This window comes from Acomys russatus, chromosome 25 (assembly GCF_903995435.1).
Source record: "Acomys russatus chromosome 25, mAcoRus1.1, whole genome shotgun sequence".
NCBI lineage: Eukaryota > Metazoa > Chordata > Mammalia > Rodentia > Muridae > Acomys > Acomys russatus.
This window is the reverse complement of record NC_067161.1, coordinates 42,794,324-42,813,846: the sequence shown is the minus strand read 5'-3', so window position 1 is coordinate 42,813,846 and position 19,523 is coordinate 42,794,324. Positions and strand designations below refer to the sequence as shown.

Here is a 19,523-nt window from a genome sequence, read left to right as displayed (position 1 = left end):
AGCAATGCTGAGTGAGAGTGAGATAGTTCCCTAACTGTTCTCCAATAGCAAGTGGCAAGCCCTGAAACCATTTATATACAAGTAACAGTAAATGGACTGATCAGGTTCTTTCATATAGTTGTGTGTGTGTTGTTGTTGTTGTCGTCGTTGTAACAAGTAAAGAAAAAGAGGCCATGAGTTTGAGAGGGAATGGGGGTGGGAGAATGGAAGGGCTGGAGGGAGGAAAAGAAAGGGAGAAATGATGTAATAATATTTTAATTTAAAAACCACTCTAAGCTGGGTGTGGTGGTACATGCCTTTAATCCCAGCATTCAGGAAGCAGAGGCAGGCAGAACTCTGTGAGTTCAAAGCCAGCCTAGTCTACAAAGCACAGTCCAGGACAGCTAGGGCTATTACACAGAGAAACCCTGTCTCGGAAACAAAACAAAACAAAACTGCACTAAACATACTTAAGGGGTTGAGCATGGTGGTACATGCTTGCAGTCCCAGCACTGAGGGAGTTAAGACAGGGGTAATTGCATGTTCCATCCAACCTATATAGGCAGGCTCTGTGTCAATGTAAAATATATTCAACATATTCCAAGTATTATTGATAAACATACGAAATATTTTCAGTATATTATTGGTGGAATGAATTTATTCATTTAAAGGGTGGATTTCAAAATGTGCTGTTATGGGTTAGAATTAATTGGGTTTTTAAAATGTATTTCAATACAGGGTCTCTCTGTGTAGACCAGGCTGGCCTTGAACTCACAGAGATCTACCTGCCTCTGACTTCTAAGTACTGGGATTAAAGGCGTAAGCCATCATGTCCAGCTGTAACTAACTTTTTAATTAAAAAATGTTGTTAGCTGAGTCTTATTTACTGTGATGGCTGTCCTTGGTTGTCAACTTGGCTCCATCTGGAATTAACTAAAATACAAGCAGCTAGGCACACCTGTGAGGGATTTTTTTTTCTTAAAAAATTTGAAGTGGGACAGGTCACACCTTCTGGTGGCAGCATATATAAAGGACACAAGAGAAGAAAGTTCCTTGTCCTTTGCTTACTTGCCCTCCCCTGGCTGGCAAGTCCATCCTCATTGGCATTAGACCCTACATCTTTGGGACTCTGACGTATATTGAAGAGCAGCTGAGACGTGCAGCCTTATGGACTGAACTTCGAGATTTTTGGACTCTCTGTTGGTAAACAGCCATTGTTGGACTAGCAGGACCACAGCCTGTAAACCACTCTAATAAATCACTGTCTATGAATTTCATTCTGGCACAGAAAGGAAGGGTTAGTGGCTCATGGGAAGAACCCCGACACAGAAAGTGAACGGAACTGGAAAAGAGCTGAGTGAAAACCCAGGCCTGCCCTCTGCTAGCACCCAAGGGGATACGGAGGAGAAAGGAAAATGAGAGCATAGTACAATGCTTGGCAGAGGGCGTTAACCTTGGAGGCAAGTCAAGAAAGGGTCGGGTGATTACGTAGGACCCTGACCCCGATCTAGGGAGAGCCAGAGCACCCACTTAAGCCAGGACAGGCGGCCTCAAGTACTGCATTAAACCTCTCACGTAGACCTTTCTCCACCTGGAGCACCCACTCCATCCCTTAGGTCAGGATTTGCTGTCTCTCTGGGTCCCTTCCTCCGGAGCTCCTGGGGTTCACTGACTGTCCTCTTCACCCCTGCCGCAGGGGCCATTGAGCACCCTCAGAGCCCTGCCCTGGAAGTCTGTACCTTACTAAGCCGAGACTCGAAGGCCAGCGAGGTTGAAGACTTGGAACTCTTCATGCCGGAAGGGGTCCCAGCAAGGGGCCGAGTGCGATCAGGGCCATGGCTGCCTGCTTTGGCAACTGGACTCCAGGGCTTGGTGGCGCTCCTCATGATGTCCTGGGGAGACCTTCTCTCTGTAGAAGGGCAAAAAGGGAAACACATGTCTCCAAGACTACAGGTGGGGGTGACATGATAAAGCTTTCTGAGCTCTAGTCACTGAGCTCACAGGTGCTACCACGGAACGAGTGTCGGGGTTTAGCCAGGTGTAGGACACTGTATCCCTAAGATGCTGCCTTTGCACACTGCTCATTTTCACGCCTCTGCTTACCAGCTGATCAAAATGTATATGGAAAATTACTGCTGTTCTGATGCCACTTTCAGCAAATGATAGCTTATTCTCCTCACAGACACTTAACAGATAGGTGTTACACTACACAGCTGTCTGTATTCTCTCTCTCTCTCTCTCTCTCTCTCTCCAGCATCTTGTTTCAAGATATAAATGCCCCAAGCTTTGCAGCTTTAGAACTATCAAAACAATCTCTTTTTTTTTTTTTTTTTTTTTTTTTGGTTTGGTTTCTCTGTGTAGCCTTGGCAGTCCTGGACTCACTTTGTAGACCAGGGTGGCCTCGAACTCACATCGATCCACCTGCCTCTGCCTCCCAAGTGCTGAGATTACAAAGGCGTGCGCTCCCACACCTGGCTCTTAATTTTTAAGCAGATATAAATGAATTATTTGAGAGTTAGATTTTACAGAAATACAGATGACTTCTTTTGATAAAAATGGATACCATTTAAAAATTAATAAAGCACATTTTAATTGGTCAGACCTGACACCATGAAGCAGAGTAATTTCCCTAGTTAAATAATTTATGAAAGAAAAAATTGTTCGAAGTAGACTGCAAGACTAAGTTGTGTATATATTTTTAAAATTTTTATTTAGTTTTATCTTATGTGCATTGGTGTTTAACTTGCATGTACATCTGTGTGAGGGTGTCAGATTGGGAGTTGCAGACAGTTGTGGGCAGCCATGTGGGTGCTCAGAATTGAAACCAGATCCTCTGGAAGAGCAGTCAATGCTCTTAGATGCTGAGCCATCTCTCCAGTCCCAGCAGTGTATATTTTTAATCCCAGTACCCTAGAGGCAGAGGCAGATGGATCTCTGTAAGTTCAAGACCAGCCTGGTCTACATAACAAGTTCCAGAACAGCCAGGGCTATGTAGAGAGACCCTGTTGCAGGGAAAAAAAAAAGTAGTAGACTGCAGCTAAGGGCCTGGGAGGAAACTCAAATACAGAGACAGAAGAGCAGGCAGACCAGGTCCAGCTATCAACCATCGTTCACGGTCACTTTCACCCTCCGAGCCTTAGCGTCTGTTGTCAACAGCATCACAAGGCTGGACCACAAGGCTGGATTCTGGTGTCTTTCACCCACTGTCCCACCTCTGTCTATCCTTCCTTGTGTGTTCTGGCATGACACAAGGCACCCAAAGCACAGTGCTCCTTCCTTTTAAAGAGCACCCACAGGTGACAAGCAATTCCAGCAGCCACTCCCATGGGACACAAGGCTCTGATTAGCCACCCTTAAGGGAAGGTAACTGCTGCTAAGAGTTGGAGGGAGAGGTCTCCTCTGCCTCAGAACATCCCAGGACCCCTGAAATCAAGCACATAGCGCTCTGCAGTCCGGCTCAGGCTGCCACCGCCATATGTTCTTGTCCTGGTCCTGAGCAGAAGCAACCATTTCAATAGACAGTATCTGTCTCTCCAAGTGTCACCCAGTTCCTCTTTCTGTTTATGAAAAGCAAGTAGACTGCTAGAAGCAAGCATGTCCTGTCTAGCTGGTACTCTCTGCACCTCTGTGAACACGGCTAATGATGAGACTCGGCGGCATTGCTCAAGTTATGTGTGTGTGCAGAGCATGAACTAAGCCCTGGGTTCCATATCTGGCACTGCTGGAAAACACACATGTACACACACACACACACACACACACACCTGAAATGTTGTCCATATCTTTTTCTAAGGAACATGACATCGTTTCAGTTACATAATTTGCTCAGATTGTTTCGGGGTCTTATGATTTCTTAAAACTTCAGTATTAAAAAAAAAGCAGCTTACTGACAATGTATTTTACTGATGTTTAGCACTGATTATTTTTCTTTCTCAACCCATGTTTTTCTTTCTGGTTTCCATAGCAACCATAAAAGAATGCTTAGGTTAAGACCTGTGCGGTGACTAATTTCATTAGTACTCTCTCAATATAGAACAAACGATCAAATGCAGCCTGAGTGATTCTTCAAGAGAACCAGTGAATTTTGCCCCCAACTATGAGACAACCAGGACTGTGCCAGGCTGATTTGTGCAGATCATTTAAACAAAACAGCCACACAACCAGCACCCCCTTGTATGCTCTTAGAATGGCTTAGGGATGACCATGGTACTTCAGGAAAGCAGTAGGTGCATGCTTTCCAAAACCTGCCACGGTTTCCCTTATGGAAATGCCTGTGATCTACTTCCCAGAAAACTATGACGACAGAAGCACCAGGGAAAGATGGACGATTCCCCCTGCCAACCATTCTCTTGACATTTCAGGATGACTCAACCAATTAATTAATCAATCCCAATCCAGATTCAAATATATAAGCAGGTCACCTGCTCTGATTTAAAGTCCTCTGGGTCCCTTCTTACATTACCTTTCTCTACACTCCCTGAATGTTCTGAATCTGTTAAAGCCATTCACAAGCAAATGGCCCCAGGTTAGGCATCCATACTCCCTCCCCTGAGAGCCTGTCATTCTTTTCTCTTTCGATCTTCTTCACTGGACTCGGCCCTTCCTTCTGTACTTACCCACCTGCTAGTCTCTTTCCTGCCAATTCCATCTTTCAGAATTTCGAGTTGCCCCCATAGTGAACCCTGAACATCTTACCCACCATAACCAAGAAGAGTCATCCTCAGTGATGAGAGCAGGGGTATCAAAACTGGTCAAGCATTTTCGGGATAGGGACCACTGTTCTTGTCCTTGGGCATAAGCCAGCAATGCCTTTGGTCTTGTCCTGGCCAGAGGCCAGAAATGCCGAAGGGGGCCTCTGGCTCCTGCTCTGGTTTCTTACTAGTTTTCTTCTCCTTTTACACACTGAATGAGCAGTAGTGCCTAGAAACTGTACATGAAGACGCAGCCAACACTGTGAGGCATCTAGACACCCACAGGTAGGCCAGCTGGACTGAGTGGCTTATTGTTCCAAGTAGTTTCTGCTCTAAGTGCTACAAAAAGCCCCTAGCTTGGCTGCTTAATGGTACCCCATTTTCTGGAACCTACTCTTGCTATGCAGGCGCTCCACCTTTCTTTTTCCTCTATGTACACACCTAAAATACTATCCTAAAAACTGCTTTCTAAACTCACCTGCCCATTGTCTGTGGGACCCAGAAGCCATTGGCTTGGGATAGTCCTCCTCATTGGCTTGGGATAGCCCTGCTGGCTTCTCTGGTGCCTTAGTTCGGCAAACTAGGCACACGGGAGGTGGGAAAGTCTCCATCGCTTTTAAGGGCACCCACTTCTCCCTGTTTCACAAGTAGGGCAAGTGCCAGAGGGGACGCCCAGGAGTGACCTCTCAACATCAGCATAGAGACGCAACAACTGAGCTCTGCGACATCAAAACAGTCACAGCAAGGAGAAGGGACTGAGGCAGGAGGGTTGGTCCCTGTGCTGTCAGAGGATGTCAATCTCTCAAGCTCTGTGTCTTAGGAACCTATTAAAATTTACCCTGTCCTCCACTCCAACTATGATGAAGGTCTTCTCTGTGTCCTTGGAATTCTAGCAGTCCCTGGCCACTCCTACCCTTGGGCTCCTCTGAAACAGACTTGAGAGTGATATGTCCCTTGAGCCAGTCTGACGGGCTGACACTGGCCTTGCCCTCTTACTCTTGCAAGAAGGTCTCCTGCTGGCCAGGGAGAAGGTGCAGTCCAGATCCATCTCACCCACAGGCTTCCAAACCCAATCAACCTCCCACTGCTTCTGTTACCACCCCCCTCAGCATCCACTCTGGTCCTGGTTCTCGGACACACAGAGAAACCGCTGGCTTCTAAATGCTGCAGTCACCTGGTAGCAGCCATGCCATTCTCTGTGAGTAGAAGGTGCTGGCAAATGCCCTGTGTGGGTAGTGCCCTGAATTACCTCAGCCCTGGGACATGTTGTCTTGTGCTTTAGTCTGAATATTGGTGTATCCCCCAAATTCACATGGGAGAAACCAAACCCCCAGATGGATCTGGGAGGAGTTGGGTCAGGAAAGCAAAAAGCCCTTTCAGAAATGGCCGAAGGGAACAGTTTTGCCCCTCTATCAAGTGGGGCCACCATCAGAAGGGGACTCCGTGAGCTAGACCGTGAGCTCTCATTAGGCATTTTGAGTCTGCTGGCTCTGATATTGGCCTTGGCAGCCTCCGCAAGTGTGAGCAGTAACTTTCAGTTATTTACACGGGGCCCATTTTAACGCTAACAAACTAAAACACTTCCATTGCATAGAAGAGGAAATTTTCTTCGACTCAGGGAGGTCAAGCAACTTGCCTAGATCACAGAACTCATCTCTAGCCAAGATTGAAACCAGGATGGACAGGCCACCCGGATAATCCCCGCCCATACGAGAAACCAAGAGGGCTGTGGATCAAACCACCAGTTCCTCGCTGACTGGGAGCCTGTACGTGTCTGAAGTCTCTGCCTCTCATCATCAGATGGTCTTACGGAGTAGGAGTAGCAACGGAAGACTGTCACAAACAGGCGCTGCCTCCTGTCAATTGTGTGAATCGGCACTGCTTGCTAGCCTGACAGTACACAGCCACGGATCAATTAAGTCTTCAGAGCGGAGGCTGCCAGCTACACCAGGCAAGCGTTCTTCCTGTACACAGAACAGCCTGTTTCTGTCTGAAAATATGAACACGTGGAAGCAGAGGAGGAGACAGGCAGAGGCAGAGGCCTTACAGTCTCAGCATTGGTTTTGGAAAATCTGGCCGGCCGCAAGATAAACACAGGTGGGCACACTCGCTGAGCAACGGTTCTCTCCGGGATGTGAATTGGAAACAGGAAATGTGCAGGTGGCCGGAGCAACTGTGCCTCAATTCTTTGATTTCTTAAACTCCGCGTAAACAATACGAAGGGTCAAATCAATTAAGGAACTACACTTGAATCTAGGGATCATTCGAGAGAAAAGACTGGAGATGGAAGGAGGGCACCTCCAGGGTTTGGTTTGGGTCTTTTAATTTCAAGCATTTTACTGTGATGCCAAGCTTCGTTCCTGTTTAGAACAGTGTATGACTTACATTTAAACTGTCCCCATGAGCTGCACAGCATAAAGTAGTGAAGAAAGAAGAGAGGGAGCTGGGGTGGGAGGAGAGGAGTGGGGACAGGACAGGGTATTTTAGGAAAGAGGTACTGGGTCCCAGCAAGAGCTTAGGAACTGTGGTCTTCCCAGCTGGTGTTGGGGTTAGCGCGGGGGGAGGGGGGGGCCGCGCAGGGAGCCTTGTCTTTATTTCCCTTTTAGGGGAAGAAAACTGGAAGGCGACCAGGAAACCATTCTGGATGAACAGAAAATAATGAGTCTCCACGAGTGGGAGGGCATTCAGGTCTCAGCCTCAAACACAATAAGCAGAGGAAAGCAGAAAGCTAAAGCATTCAATCTGGAGAAGCAGGAAAACAGGAATGTGCGCATAGCACAATTACCATGGGACCTGGCAGGAAGTGCAGCGCCAGGGTTCAACTCGCCGAAAATATCTAGCCAAAGGCTATTAGGACAGTAGTTTGCGCCAGACACTTGGATAGGCCAGTTCCGGGACTGAGATAACTCCAGCCCCAGGAGGCGCAAGTCATCCAAAGTGGTACACCTTAGGGTACCACTAGGCAGCCTAGCCACCAAAGGAATCCCAGGACAATGAAGCATCTGGGTCAGTCTGTCAGCGATGTTGTGGAGGAAACAGCCTCGGGGTCACAGGGTCTTGGACAGACACCTGCTGAGCTTCCCACGGAACACAGACTGTTAACTGCCCTCACACTCCAGCGATAGCCACAGGAAATGCTTCCAAAATGATTATTTCCTGTGGCTTGGAGATGAAAGAAACCATCTCCAATAGCCTTAAATTCTTTCGTGGTCAACAGGGAAGAGAAAAGATTCCCATACCACATCAGGAGAAAAGCTACAAGCCGGGACAAAAGCTACACACAAGAGCTGTTTGAGCACTGGCTTATCACAAACCTAAAAATAAATGACGTCAGGAAGCTGGTGGTGGTGGCACACACCTGTAATCTCAGCACTCAGGGAGGCAGAGTCAGCCTGGTCTACAAAGCAAGTCCAGGACAGGCAAGGCTACACATAGAAACCCTGTCTCAAACCACCACCACCACCACCACCACCGCTGCCACCCCCGCCAAAAAAAAAAAAAAAAGAATGTCAGGAACTCAGAAATCACAGCACTCTGCCAAGGGCAGGAACCAAAAGTAAGAGAGACCGGGCAAAGCCTGGAATGAGAAACCAAGGCAGAGGCGGTCATGAATACAAGACACAGGTGGTGGAGGAGGCTGTAATCCACGGCTATATTGAGATCAAGTGCTCAGAACTACTAGTCTGGGGTGTCCTTTTGGCTCCAAAGCTGAACCAAGAAGCAGCAGGCGGCCTGCAGAGTGGGGTGACCACTAACGGGCAGTTATTTCCTTATTTATCATGCGGCTTGACATCAAAGACTCGAAGCGAGCGAGACAAAGCTGGAGGAAAAGGAGATGGAAATAAAATCCCTCAGGAGCCCTTTCTCTGGGAACAGTTTTAAAGACCACATGGCAGAAGAACAAAGTGAGGAGGAGAGAGGGAACCGAAGGCTTTCATGCCTATTCAGGCTGAAGCATCCTGAGTCATATTTGCTCTGTCCTGGTTTGGGGCGTCTGGTGCAGGCCTCCACCTCTGCCTGGAATGCCTGCTGGGGAAAGAGGGCTGAGCAGAGAGGAATGAGGGCATGGCAGAGTTTGTAGAACCCCCGGGGCTGTTATCCTCAGCACCTTTGGCCTGCAGGGGACAGCGGAGGATGCCGCTAGAGCCCAGAGGGAACTGGACCAGGGTCCAGAAGATGTGTACTTCGGGAGAAAAATCTAACCCACCACAAAGATACAGAGGATGTGGCCGGCAGTGGTAGTGGTGGTGGCTCAAAGAAGCCATGTCTCCAGTCCCCACAGGGTGCCGCAGAGGCTGGAGAGTGAGCCCAGAGTCTCTAGTGGCCTTGCATGGCACAAACACAGGAAACCAAGGACACACGCCCAGCTCCCTTGGCTGGCTCACTTAAATACTACCTTCCAAAGTAAACTTAAGTCTCCTCCCTCTAGAGTCTGTCTCTCCAGCCACAAGGGGCTCCTAGGCACTCTGTCCCTTTACTCAGCCACGCAGCAGAGGGCATCCTCATGGGGGTCTGCCTGTCGACCGCAAGCTTTAGCAGCATCCTCAACAGACTCTCATAACTAGGCTCACCCCCCTTACCCCACTCAACCCCCCTGCCCCCCACCCCCACCCCAACTGCCCACCTAACTTCAGCACCATCTTGCTTTCGGCACCCAGCCCTCAGCATCATTTTGGACTCTGCCCCAGGTTTTCATGTCTCACATCCACAGCTGTACACATGGACAGATCAGGCCCCACCCCCATACCCCCACACCCCCATACCCGCTGCAGTGGTTCTAATGGGCTTTACCCAGCACAAACCTATGCCAGCACTTCATTCCTTGTATTCCCATCAGACCTCAGCAGGTTCAGTCACTTTCTCCTACAAACCTTCCATCTATCCTTCTGTTCTTTTCTTTTCTTTCTTTTTTAGACAGGGTTTCTCTGTGTTATCTTGGCTTCCTGGACTTGCTTTGTAGACCAGGCTGGCCTCGAACTCACAGTGATCTGCCTGCCTCTGCCTCCCGAGTGCTGGGGTTAAAGGCGTGCGCCACTACACCCGGCCTCTATCCTTATCAAACCGTGAGCCAGCACAATGATCCACATTTCCTCCTATTATCTCTCGTGTTCCCGACTCCCTTGCCAGGTAGCCCCCGACACCTACAGTTTACAGCTCAGCACTAAGAAACAAGAAGGCTGCTAACTCCCTGAGGCAGGCCTGGCAATGCCACCTTCCACCGTGCACCTAGTCCCGGGGTTGCTGTTCCTCTTCATTTGCTGTCTTAGGCCCTTCTGGGTGTTACAGTAAATACCCCCTTATGGGGTTGGGGGGTGCGGCTCAGGTGTGGAGTGCTTGCCTGGTGTGTACAAGACCCTGGAGTCAAGCCCCAGCACTGCGCAAGGGAGGGGAAAAGCTTACCCTGGGTGATTAATGGGCATTTTTATCTACAAGGGCATTTCTGGACACAAGGGGCATGTGGAAAAGAGAATAGGGGAGAGCATTCTGAGTGGGTGGCTGGGGGTATGCCAGAACAGAAGCAGATAATGGGGGGGGGGAAGCCTGCAGGTGCAGGTATGCTCTCTCTCTCTGCCTCCCACCCACCAGGAGGTCAGCTGCTGCCTCTAACACACACGCCCAGAACCATGATGCTCTGCCAAAAAACAATGTGGCTAACCAACCATGCCTGGAACCTTTGATACTGTGATCCAAAATAAACCGTTCCTCTTTGTCCTGGTGAAGGTTATTACGGCTGCGATGAAACACCATGACCAAAGCAACTTGGGGAGAAAGTAACGGTTTCCAAAAAACAGACAGCCCATCACTGAGGGAAGTCAGAACAGGAACTCAAACGGGGAAAGAAGCTGCAGGAAGGAGCTGATTGGCACAGTAGGTCATGGAGGGGTGCTACTACTAGCTTGCTCAGCCTGCTTTCTTTCTTTTCTTTTTTTAAAAATTAATTTCTTCAGATTACAACTCAATAGCTATCCCATACTTTGTATCCTCCTGTTCCTCCCTCCCTCCCGCTTTCACCCTATTCCCCTCCCCTATGTCTGTAACCGAGGGGACCTCCTCCCTCACTATATGGTCATAGTAGGCTATCAAGTCTCATCTTGGAAGCCTGCTTATACTTTCTCTGAGAGGCACCAGGCCTCCCCACAACGAGGAGGTGGTCAAGTATGGGGCACCAGAATTCATGTCCGAGATAGTCCTTGCTCTCTACTCAGCTGTGGAGAATGTCCTGTCCATTGGCTAGATCTGAGTAAGGGTTCGATGTTTACTGCACGTATTGTCCTTGGTTGGTGCAGTAGTTTGAGCTGAACTCCTGGGCCCAGATCCGCCCATCATGATGTTCTTCTTGTAGGTTTCTAGGGCCCTCTGGATCCTTCTATTTCCCCATTCTCCCATATTTCTCTCATCTAAAGTCCCAAAAGGATGTCTTCACAACTATCCCTCCTGGTAAGTGAAGACTTTTCATGGGACATGCCTCCTGGACTAGTAACCAATTATAAGTGAGTATATACCATGTGAGTCTTTCTGCTTCTGGGTTAACTCATTCAGTATGATCATTTTTAGTTTCCTCCATTTCTCCACAAATTTTGGCATTTCCTTTTTTTTTTTTTTTTTTTTAATAGCTGAAAAGTATTCCATAGTATAAATGTACCACAGTTTTTTTTATCCATTCTTCGGCTGAGGGGCATTTAGGTTGATTCCAGGTTCTGGCTATTATGAATAAGGCCACTATGAACATGGTTGAGCATATGCCCTTGTTGTGTGGTGGAACATTTTCTGGGTATATTCCAAGGAGTGGAATAGCTGGGTCTTGAGGAAGCCCTATTCCCAGCTTTCTGAGATAGTGCCAGATAGATTTCCAAAGTGGTTGTACAAGTTTGCATTCCCACCAGCAATGAAGGAGTGTTCCTCTCTCTCCACATCCTCGCCAGCATGTGCTGTCACTTGAGTTTTTGATTTTAGCCATTCTGATTAGCCTGCTTTCTTATAGAACCCAGAACCACCAGCCCAAGAGTGGCCCCACCTACCATAGGCTGGGCTCTCCCACATCAACCACCAATTAAGAAAATGCCCTACAGGCTTGCCTGAAGCTCAGTGTCTCCCCCACCCCTCGCCACTCGCCGGTTTTATGAGACAAGGTTTCTCATTATGTAGGCCAAGCTGGCCTTGAACTCACATCGATCCACCTGCCTCTGCCTCCTGAGTGCTGGGATTAAAGGTTTGCGCCACCACGCCCGGCCCTGAAGCTCAGTCTTATAGAGACATTTTTTCAGTTGAGGTTCTCTCCTTACAAATGACTCTAGCCTTTGTCAATTTGACATAAAATTACCCAGTGTACTCTCTTAAATTGTTTGTCACAGTAATGGGCAACCTAGCTTAGCTCACAGGGGGGCTGGAGGAGGGGCAGAGGAATGCTGTTGTTCAGCGGTAGAGTGTGTGCTTACCTTATATACCCCAGACCCTGGGCTCAAGCCCCAGCAAAGAAACATACACACCACAAATTACATTGTCTGGCATCCTACACAAAACATGCCGGCCTCTCACTTACTACATTTGGAATAAAAAGCCAAGCCTGGTGTCATGACCTCCAAGGTGTCAGGCAGTATCCAGCTCTCCCCTTGGCACCAGTGTTAACCCCTGCTCACTCCATTCCAGGCAAACAACTTGCTTCCGCTCCTTGAGACTTCTGCTCTGTCCAAGTGAACTCTGTACCTTCTGCTCCCCCTGTGCCTGGTATTTTCTCTGTGTGAATGTCCCCCAGATGCTCACATGCAGACTGCTAATCCCGGGGCCCCATCTCTGTTTAAGAGGCTTTAGAATAGTTCTCCCTCCCAGCTGACAGACCCCCAGTTTATTTCTTCAAAGCTTTTGACAACAAACCAGGAGTCATGCTGTCATCCATTACCTGTCATTGTTTATCTCTCACTGTGTCCCCACCCCCACCCCATCACATGGTGCTAATTCTCTGGTTATGGGTGCACATGGAAGGTCTGTGTGCTGACGGCTTGGTCTCCAGCCTGTGTTCCTACTGGGACATGATGAAACCTTTCTAGAACACCCAATCACTGGGAACATGCCCTTGTTGGAGATATTGGGTCTTCAGCCCCTCCCTCCTTACTCTCTCTTTGATTCCTGGACACTATAAATGGACAGTTCCCTATGCAATGTGCTTCTACCATGCTGGGCTGGGTGGCCACGGACCTAAAAGGAACGGGGCCACACAATCACGGGCTGAAAGAGAACATGCAGGGGAGTGTTCCCTGCTCTTGCCCCACTCAGCTCTCACACTCTCAGAAGGCACACAGGCCCCAGCATCGAGCCCTGGAATGGGAGGGAGTCACTAAGTCGGTGCAGAATCAATAGGTTAGTACAAAGCGGAACTAGAAGCACCGGCAAGCCTCTTTTGAAAGAAGAAAGGACTTCCTCAACAAAGGCACTCAGAAAAGACATCGCTCAGAAAAGGGCACCAAACTGCTCTCAGAACAAGATCCTTCCAGTGCTCAAAATATTGGGTGCTCTGGCACCATCACCAGCAGTAAGATACACAATCATTACGTCATAGAACTTAATTTCATTACCTCATAGTGGCAAGATGGCTCAGAGGGTAAGGACACCTTCCACCTTTTAGTTTGATACCTGGATCCCACATGGTGGAAGGAGAGACCTCTGACCTCCACAAGTGTACCGTAGTCTGAACCACCTCCACGACATAGAGATAAGCACACTTAATAAAAATACATAAGTCGGGCGGTGTTGGTGTACGCCTTTAATCCCAGCACTCGGGAGGCGAAAGCAGGTGGATTTCTGTGAGTTTAAGGCCAGCCTGGTCTACAAAGAGAGTTCCAGGACAGCCAAGGTTACACAGAGAAACTCTGTCTCCGCAGGGGGCGGGGGCAATTTAAGGAAAATAGTTCCTTAAGTTATTGATGCCAAATCTCTAAAAATTATCCATATCATTTCAACAATGATTCATGGGTTTGTGGGGTTTTAAAAGTTCTTTTTAAAATTACACTTTTATCTGCTGTGTGTGTTAAGAACATGTCACAGTGAGCATGTGGAGGTCAGGGGGCAACTTGCAGGAATCTACTCTCTTCTCTTACCATATGGCTCCCAGGGACTGAACTTGGGTTCCCAGGCTTGGTTGGGGGGGCAGTGTCTGCCTTCTGAGCAACCCTGTTGGCCCAGTTTGTGGTGGTCGTAACCAGGTGCCCTCATAGGAATATAACAAATTAATTCATATAAGCAGATGCTTCCAAATGTGGTAACTGCTGGTAACCTAAGTTTTACAGAACCAATAATTCAAAGATTCGAGTCTAGGCACTATTATCTTTCATCCATACTTTTCTTTGTTCCTGAGACCCCTGTGTAAGCTGTGACGAGAGGCACAGCTTCTAAGGCTGCAGGCCAGTTCTGTCTCATGTTGTGGTATTTCCTCTAGAAGCAACACAAGGATTTCGTGCCACACTGCCCCTCCCAGCCAGAAAAGCCTCTGTGCCCTCCACATACACCTGACCTACTGACACTCATGGGGGAGGGGAAAAACTGCCCATTGCACAGTTGAATGAAGACCCTCCATGACAATATGACAAGAGCCCCCACCTATGAGGGGCAATGCCACCTCCATGACCACATCCACTATATTCTTTTCTTTTGGGGGGGCATCAATAAAAAATTTACTTATAGCCAGGCATGGTAATGCAAACCTTTCATCCTTGCACTTGGGAGGCAGAGGCAGGTGGATCTCTGTGAGTTCAAGGCTAGCCAGGTCTACATTGTGAGTTTCAGTACAGCTAGAATTACATAGGTAGACTCTGTCTCAAAAGAAGAAGGAAGGAAAGAAAGAAAGAAAGAAAGAAAGAAAGAAAGAAAGAAAGAAAGAAAGAAAGAGAAAAAAGAAAGAAAGAAAAGAAAAGAAAAAAACAGCCGGGCGTGGTGGTATGTGCCCTTAATCCCAGCACTCGGGAGGCAGAGGCAGGTGGATTGCTATGAGTTCGAGGCCAGCCTGGTCTACAAAGTGAGTCTAGGGCAGCCAAGACTACACAGAGAAACCCTGTCTCAAAACACACACACACACACACACACACACACACACAGAGAAAGAAAAAAAAAGAAAGAAAGAAAGAAAAGAAAAAGAAAGAAAAGAAAAAGAAAAACTGAAGAAATTTATTTTTAATTCAAATTTTAATGCTGGCATTGTCCAGAAATGTTTAACAGGCTTATTTATAATTGTTACAAAGTTGAATTGTTGAAATGCATTCATTGAAACATTCTAACTTGCATTAATGCTTTACATCCTGCATTTATATTGAAAATTAACACATAAATGAAAACAGAAAAACTTCGAATACCTGATTCCTGGCCCTTATTTTTCCACTTGAAATTGTATACTTGGGTACCTTCAGACCCCATGGAATAAAATCTAACATTCAGGACTACTGGAAACAGGAAGAAAGGAAAAAAAAAAAAAAAACTTTAAGGATGAAATGTTTCCCCTCATAGTGGACTCTTAGCATGTGTCTGCAGCATGCTAGCTGGATGTGTTCTGGAATAACAGTCTCATGGTTAGCATGACTAGAACACAGTTTGGTATCCTCAAAAAGGCCAGCCAGCCAGGCCTCACCTGCCTCCTGCAAAGCTCTAGTCACCGCCAGTGCAGGATGAGGGTCAGAAGCTCTGCGGACTTCGATAGCGGCTGACTTCACAGAGCGCCACAGCGTCACGCACCCACTGCCTCTCTGACCCCACAGGAAGACATCAGCAGAGAAGTCAACACCGCTTCCACAAACTCATAACAGGCAGCCCTCATGTCACATGCCTGCCTCATGCTGGATATACTGCGAATGAAGGTCACAAGAAAGCTCACAAAAATCATCTCGACTGCCCTCCCGATTCAAAGAAGCCGGACACTGTAGAGGCATCCCATCCACACCCACACTCACACCGTGTTGTTGTTTGGGACAGGGTCACACTATGTAGCCCAGGCTGACCTCAAAACCACTATCTTCCCAGGGCGTGGTGGCCCATGCCTTTATTCCCAGCACTAAGGAGGCAGAGGCAGTGAAACATCAGTGAATTTCATGCTAGCCGGGTTACATGGTAAGACTGTCTTTAGATGCATAGATAGATGATAGATAGATAGATAGATAGATAGATAGATAGATAGATAGATAGACAGACAGACAGACGGACAGACAGATAGGCACAGGCAGTCAGGCAAGCAGGTAGTTAGTAGGTAGATAGATAGATGACAGATAGAGGGCAGATAGATGTCTTCCTGACAGACAGAGGGCAGATAGATGTCTTCCTGCCTCTGGAATGCTGGGATTGTAGGTGTGTGCCACTATACCCAGCTACAAACCCTTCAGATTCAGATAGCTGGTGTTGATTTGTCATCACGGAGGGAACGTGCTCCACAAGTCACACGATGAGACATCCTCAAATGGCTCAGTTAGCCTGGCAGTTTAACCGTGATCACGTCTCTTCCCCTTGAAAGATGCATGCTCAGTTCTGCTACCCTCATCACTCATCCTTATCTTACAGCAAATGCAAACTGAGAACTCCAAGGACGGGGTTCGCTGAACAAAGGCCCACGATCGCTTGATTGCTGGCTCTGTGCATGTGTATTCACACCTGCAAACTCATGCAATGGTAGGTGTATCAGGAGAGAAGATGGGACCGAACAAAGTAGTTGCTAAGCGTAGCAAACCTCAGAACTCAGGACTGGTCTCCAACTCCTCTTGCCTCCTACTCCAGGATGACCATTTCTTTGACATGATGCCTCAGAGTCCTGCAGTCTCTGACACATTCCTGAAGGCCTCCCATCAGGTGGAGACAAATCTTCAATGGCATTTCTGTATTCAGCATAACAGCCTATAAGCTTGAGCAGCTCAGCATAGAAGGCCTCGATTGAACCCCTCACCACCACCACCTGGAATGCTGTGGCCCAGAGGTCAAAGAGTCTGTCGGTCTGTTTGTGTGAGGCTGCAAGGCTTCTTAGGAGCACTCTCTGTCTAGGATTAGAAAGGGAGGTAGGGACTGGGTTGAAGACACTGAAAGCCATTTCCTCAGGGGAGTCGACGCTCTCCCACTGCTCTTCCCCATGCCTTCTGGGACTCCTTGACAACTCGGCTCCAACACCTTGAAGCTAAAAAGAATCTTGGTGGAGGTAATGTGCCAGGGAATGGGTTCCCATCCGTGGTCCCCAAAGCTGTGGAGTGCCGGCAGGACTGGGAAAGTGGAGACCTTGGGTGCAGTGGCCACAAAGACAGCAGCCACCCCAGGCAAAGTGCTGGCTGGGAACAAAAGCCACGCGGCGCCTATGTAGTAATTAACACCGCTCCTGGGATCACCCTTGAACAGCAAGGGGAGGCAGAATACAGCTGGAGCCTGCACAGAAATGGAAAATCCCGGGATCTCATTTACAGCTACATTGTCACCATGGTGCCCTGAGTGTCCGAGGACACCCACCGCTCTCTGGTGAATAGTAAAAGTCCAGCCCTCACACACGCACGGGGCTGTGGGTGGCTGCCACTCCTCACAGCACTGGGACTCGTAGATTTCTTTATTGTTGCGGGATTAAGTGAAATCGGCGACACAGCTATTTCTTTTTTGTTCTCGCATTCCTGAATTTCTTTTTTTCTAGCCCACAGGCCTTAGCTATCTTCCTGGAGTGCCAGCTGGCTAATGAAAGCAACTGCTGTGCTTTGCACGGTAATGTATTCAGCGCCTGCAATATGCCCCATCTCAGCAGCCAGTGCTTCTCAGGTTGTGTTTTAAATACATGTAAAACCCACACACCGAGGGACAATTCTGTCTCCTGCTCCTCGGATTACCTGATTGTGACCCACTCCTTGCACAGTCCTCAAAAGTGAATTCTACAGGGTCAGCAAGTACAGCGTCAGAGGGGTGGTACACAAACAGTTATGTAACAGCCCTGCTTCCTAAGGGTGGGCTTGCTATGACAGACTCACACCTCAGCGTCAATGGGCCTGTCCTGAAGCCACCCAGCTCTTCCTTATTTCAGAGTGGGAGACACCGAGTGTTCCATAGGGGACCCTGGCTCCTTTCTGTCCACTCCTGCCAGCCTCCTGGCACACAGACCCCAAGCACAGCTGTTGCAGGGACACCAGCACCCAGACTCCAGACTTCCCTAAGGCCACTTAAACCCTAGAACAACAGGCTACCCCTCCCGCGTCCTTTCTTCCTAACTCCCTTCTCTGGGAAACAGCCCTCAGACAACAATTCCTAACATCTCCCTGTGCCCAAGCTCCCTGGCCCCCCTCTCACCTCAGGAAGGTCTTCATCCACAGCAATGATGCTCTGGAGGGACCACATCGTTAGTGGTACAACCTGCCCGAGCCTGGGCTTCTTTTCCAAAATACATTTTAAAAATGGATCACAGACTAAAACTTGAAATCTAGACCAGAAAATATCTGAGAGAACAGGGGGAAATCTTTGTGACCACGGGTTAGACAAAGATTCCTTTGGCCATATGCATGACCGGTAAAATAAAATCTAGGACCCGCCTAGTACCCGGGAGGTGGAGACAAAGAGGACAGGGTCCAAGGTTACAGTGGCCCCATAGTGAGATCAGCCTGAGCTATATAAGACCCTGTGTCAAAATACCAAAACCAAAACCTTCACAGCTTGGAGTTCATCAGATACAAGCTTCTGTCCTTCAAAAGATGCTGCCAAGAAACTAAAAGCCAAGAAGAACATTATGATGGGCGGATCTGGGTCCAGGGGTCCTGCGCAAACTTTGGCACCAGCCAAGGACAATACGTGCAGTAAACTTCGAACCCCTACCCAGATCTACCCAATGGACAGGACATTCTTCACAGTTGAGTGGAGAGTGAGGTCTGACTTTCACATGAACTCTGGTGCCCCATATTTGACCACGGCCCCTGGATGGGGAGGCCTGGTGGCACTCAGGGGAAGGATAGCAGGCTACCAAGAAGAGACTTGATACCCTATGAGCATATACAGGGGGAGGAAGTCCCCCTCAATCACAGTCATAGGGGAGGAGAGTAAGGGGAAAATGGGAGGGAGGGAGGAATGGGAGAATACAAGGGATGGGATAACCATTGAGATGTAATATGAATAAATTAATAAAATATATTTTAAAAAAAAGAAGCTAAAAGTCACAGAGCAGAACCCTGGAAAGCACAAATTTTAGGTTTGCAAAGACCTCATGAGACTCAATCAAAAATAAATAAAGAAATAAATGCCACAGCAATAACGGCATCATGCACACTTCAAGAAAACATGGTTAAAATGTAAACAAGTGCTTCAGCAACTAACATATCTGGTTTTGGGGTTTTTTTTGTCTTTGTTTTTGTTTTTGAGACAGGATTTCTCTGTGTAGCCTTGGCTGTCCTGGAACACACTCTGTAGACCAAGCTGGCCTCAAACTCACAGAGATTCTACTGCCTCTGCCTCCCCAGTGCTGGGATTAAAGGCGTGCTATACTGGGAGATGAAAGACCAGGCCCTAGAAGACCACTACAGCTCGGCAGCTTCATTTTCTCACCTGTTTAACAAGCGTGCTGGGATTACTTCCTGTACCTCAGGCACTGTAGCAGGCATCAGGGCACAAGGAGAGGCAAAATCAGTCCCACTCCTCCTACCTGGGTTCATGGTCCAACATAGGGAACAGAAAATACAGATTGTCAAAAAAAGGGAAGAGCTTACACAGGAAGGGACACGCCCAAGTCAGGAGGGAAAGAGTGACCTCCTCTGTGGTGGTGGGGAATAACAGCAGTAGGGAAGGAAACACCAAAGCGGAGCTGCCCAGTACCTCAGGAGGGCCGTGCTCACCACCTCAGGGGTCCTGGTCCTGCCAGGGGGATAACAGCCCTCCTCA

The 19,523-nt window shown here is 48.2% G+C and overlaps 1 protein-coding gene across 1 annotated transcript in view; it reads right to left on the bottom strand.

The window, feature by feature from the left end:
• The window catches only part of Specc1 (sperm antigen with calponin homology and coiled-coil domains 1), a 247,034-nt gene that overhangs the window by 182,356 nt on the left and 45,155 nt on the right, over positions 1-19,523 (bottom strand). The window contains 1 exon segment of the mRNA XM_051168370.1: positions 1,719-1,888. Coding sequence (XP_051024327.1) covers positions 1,719-1,865 — 147 coding nt within the window. The 5' untranslated portion in view covers positions 1,866-1,888.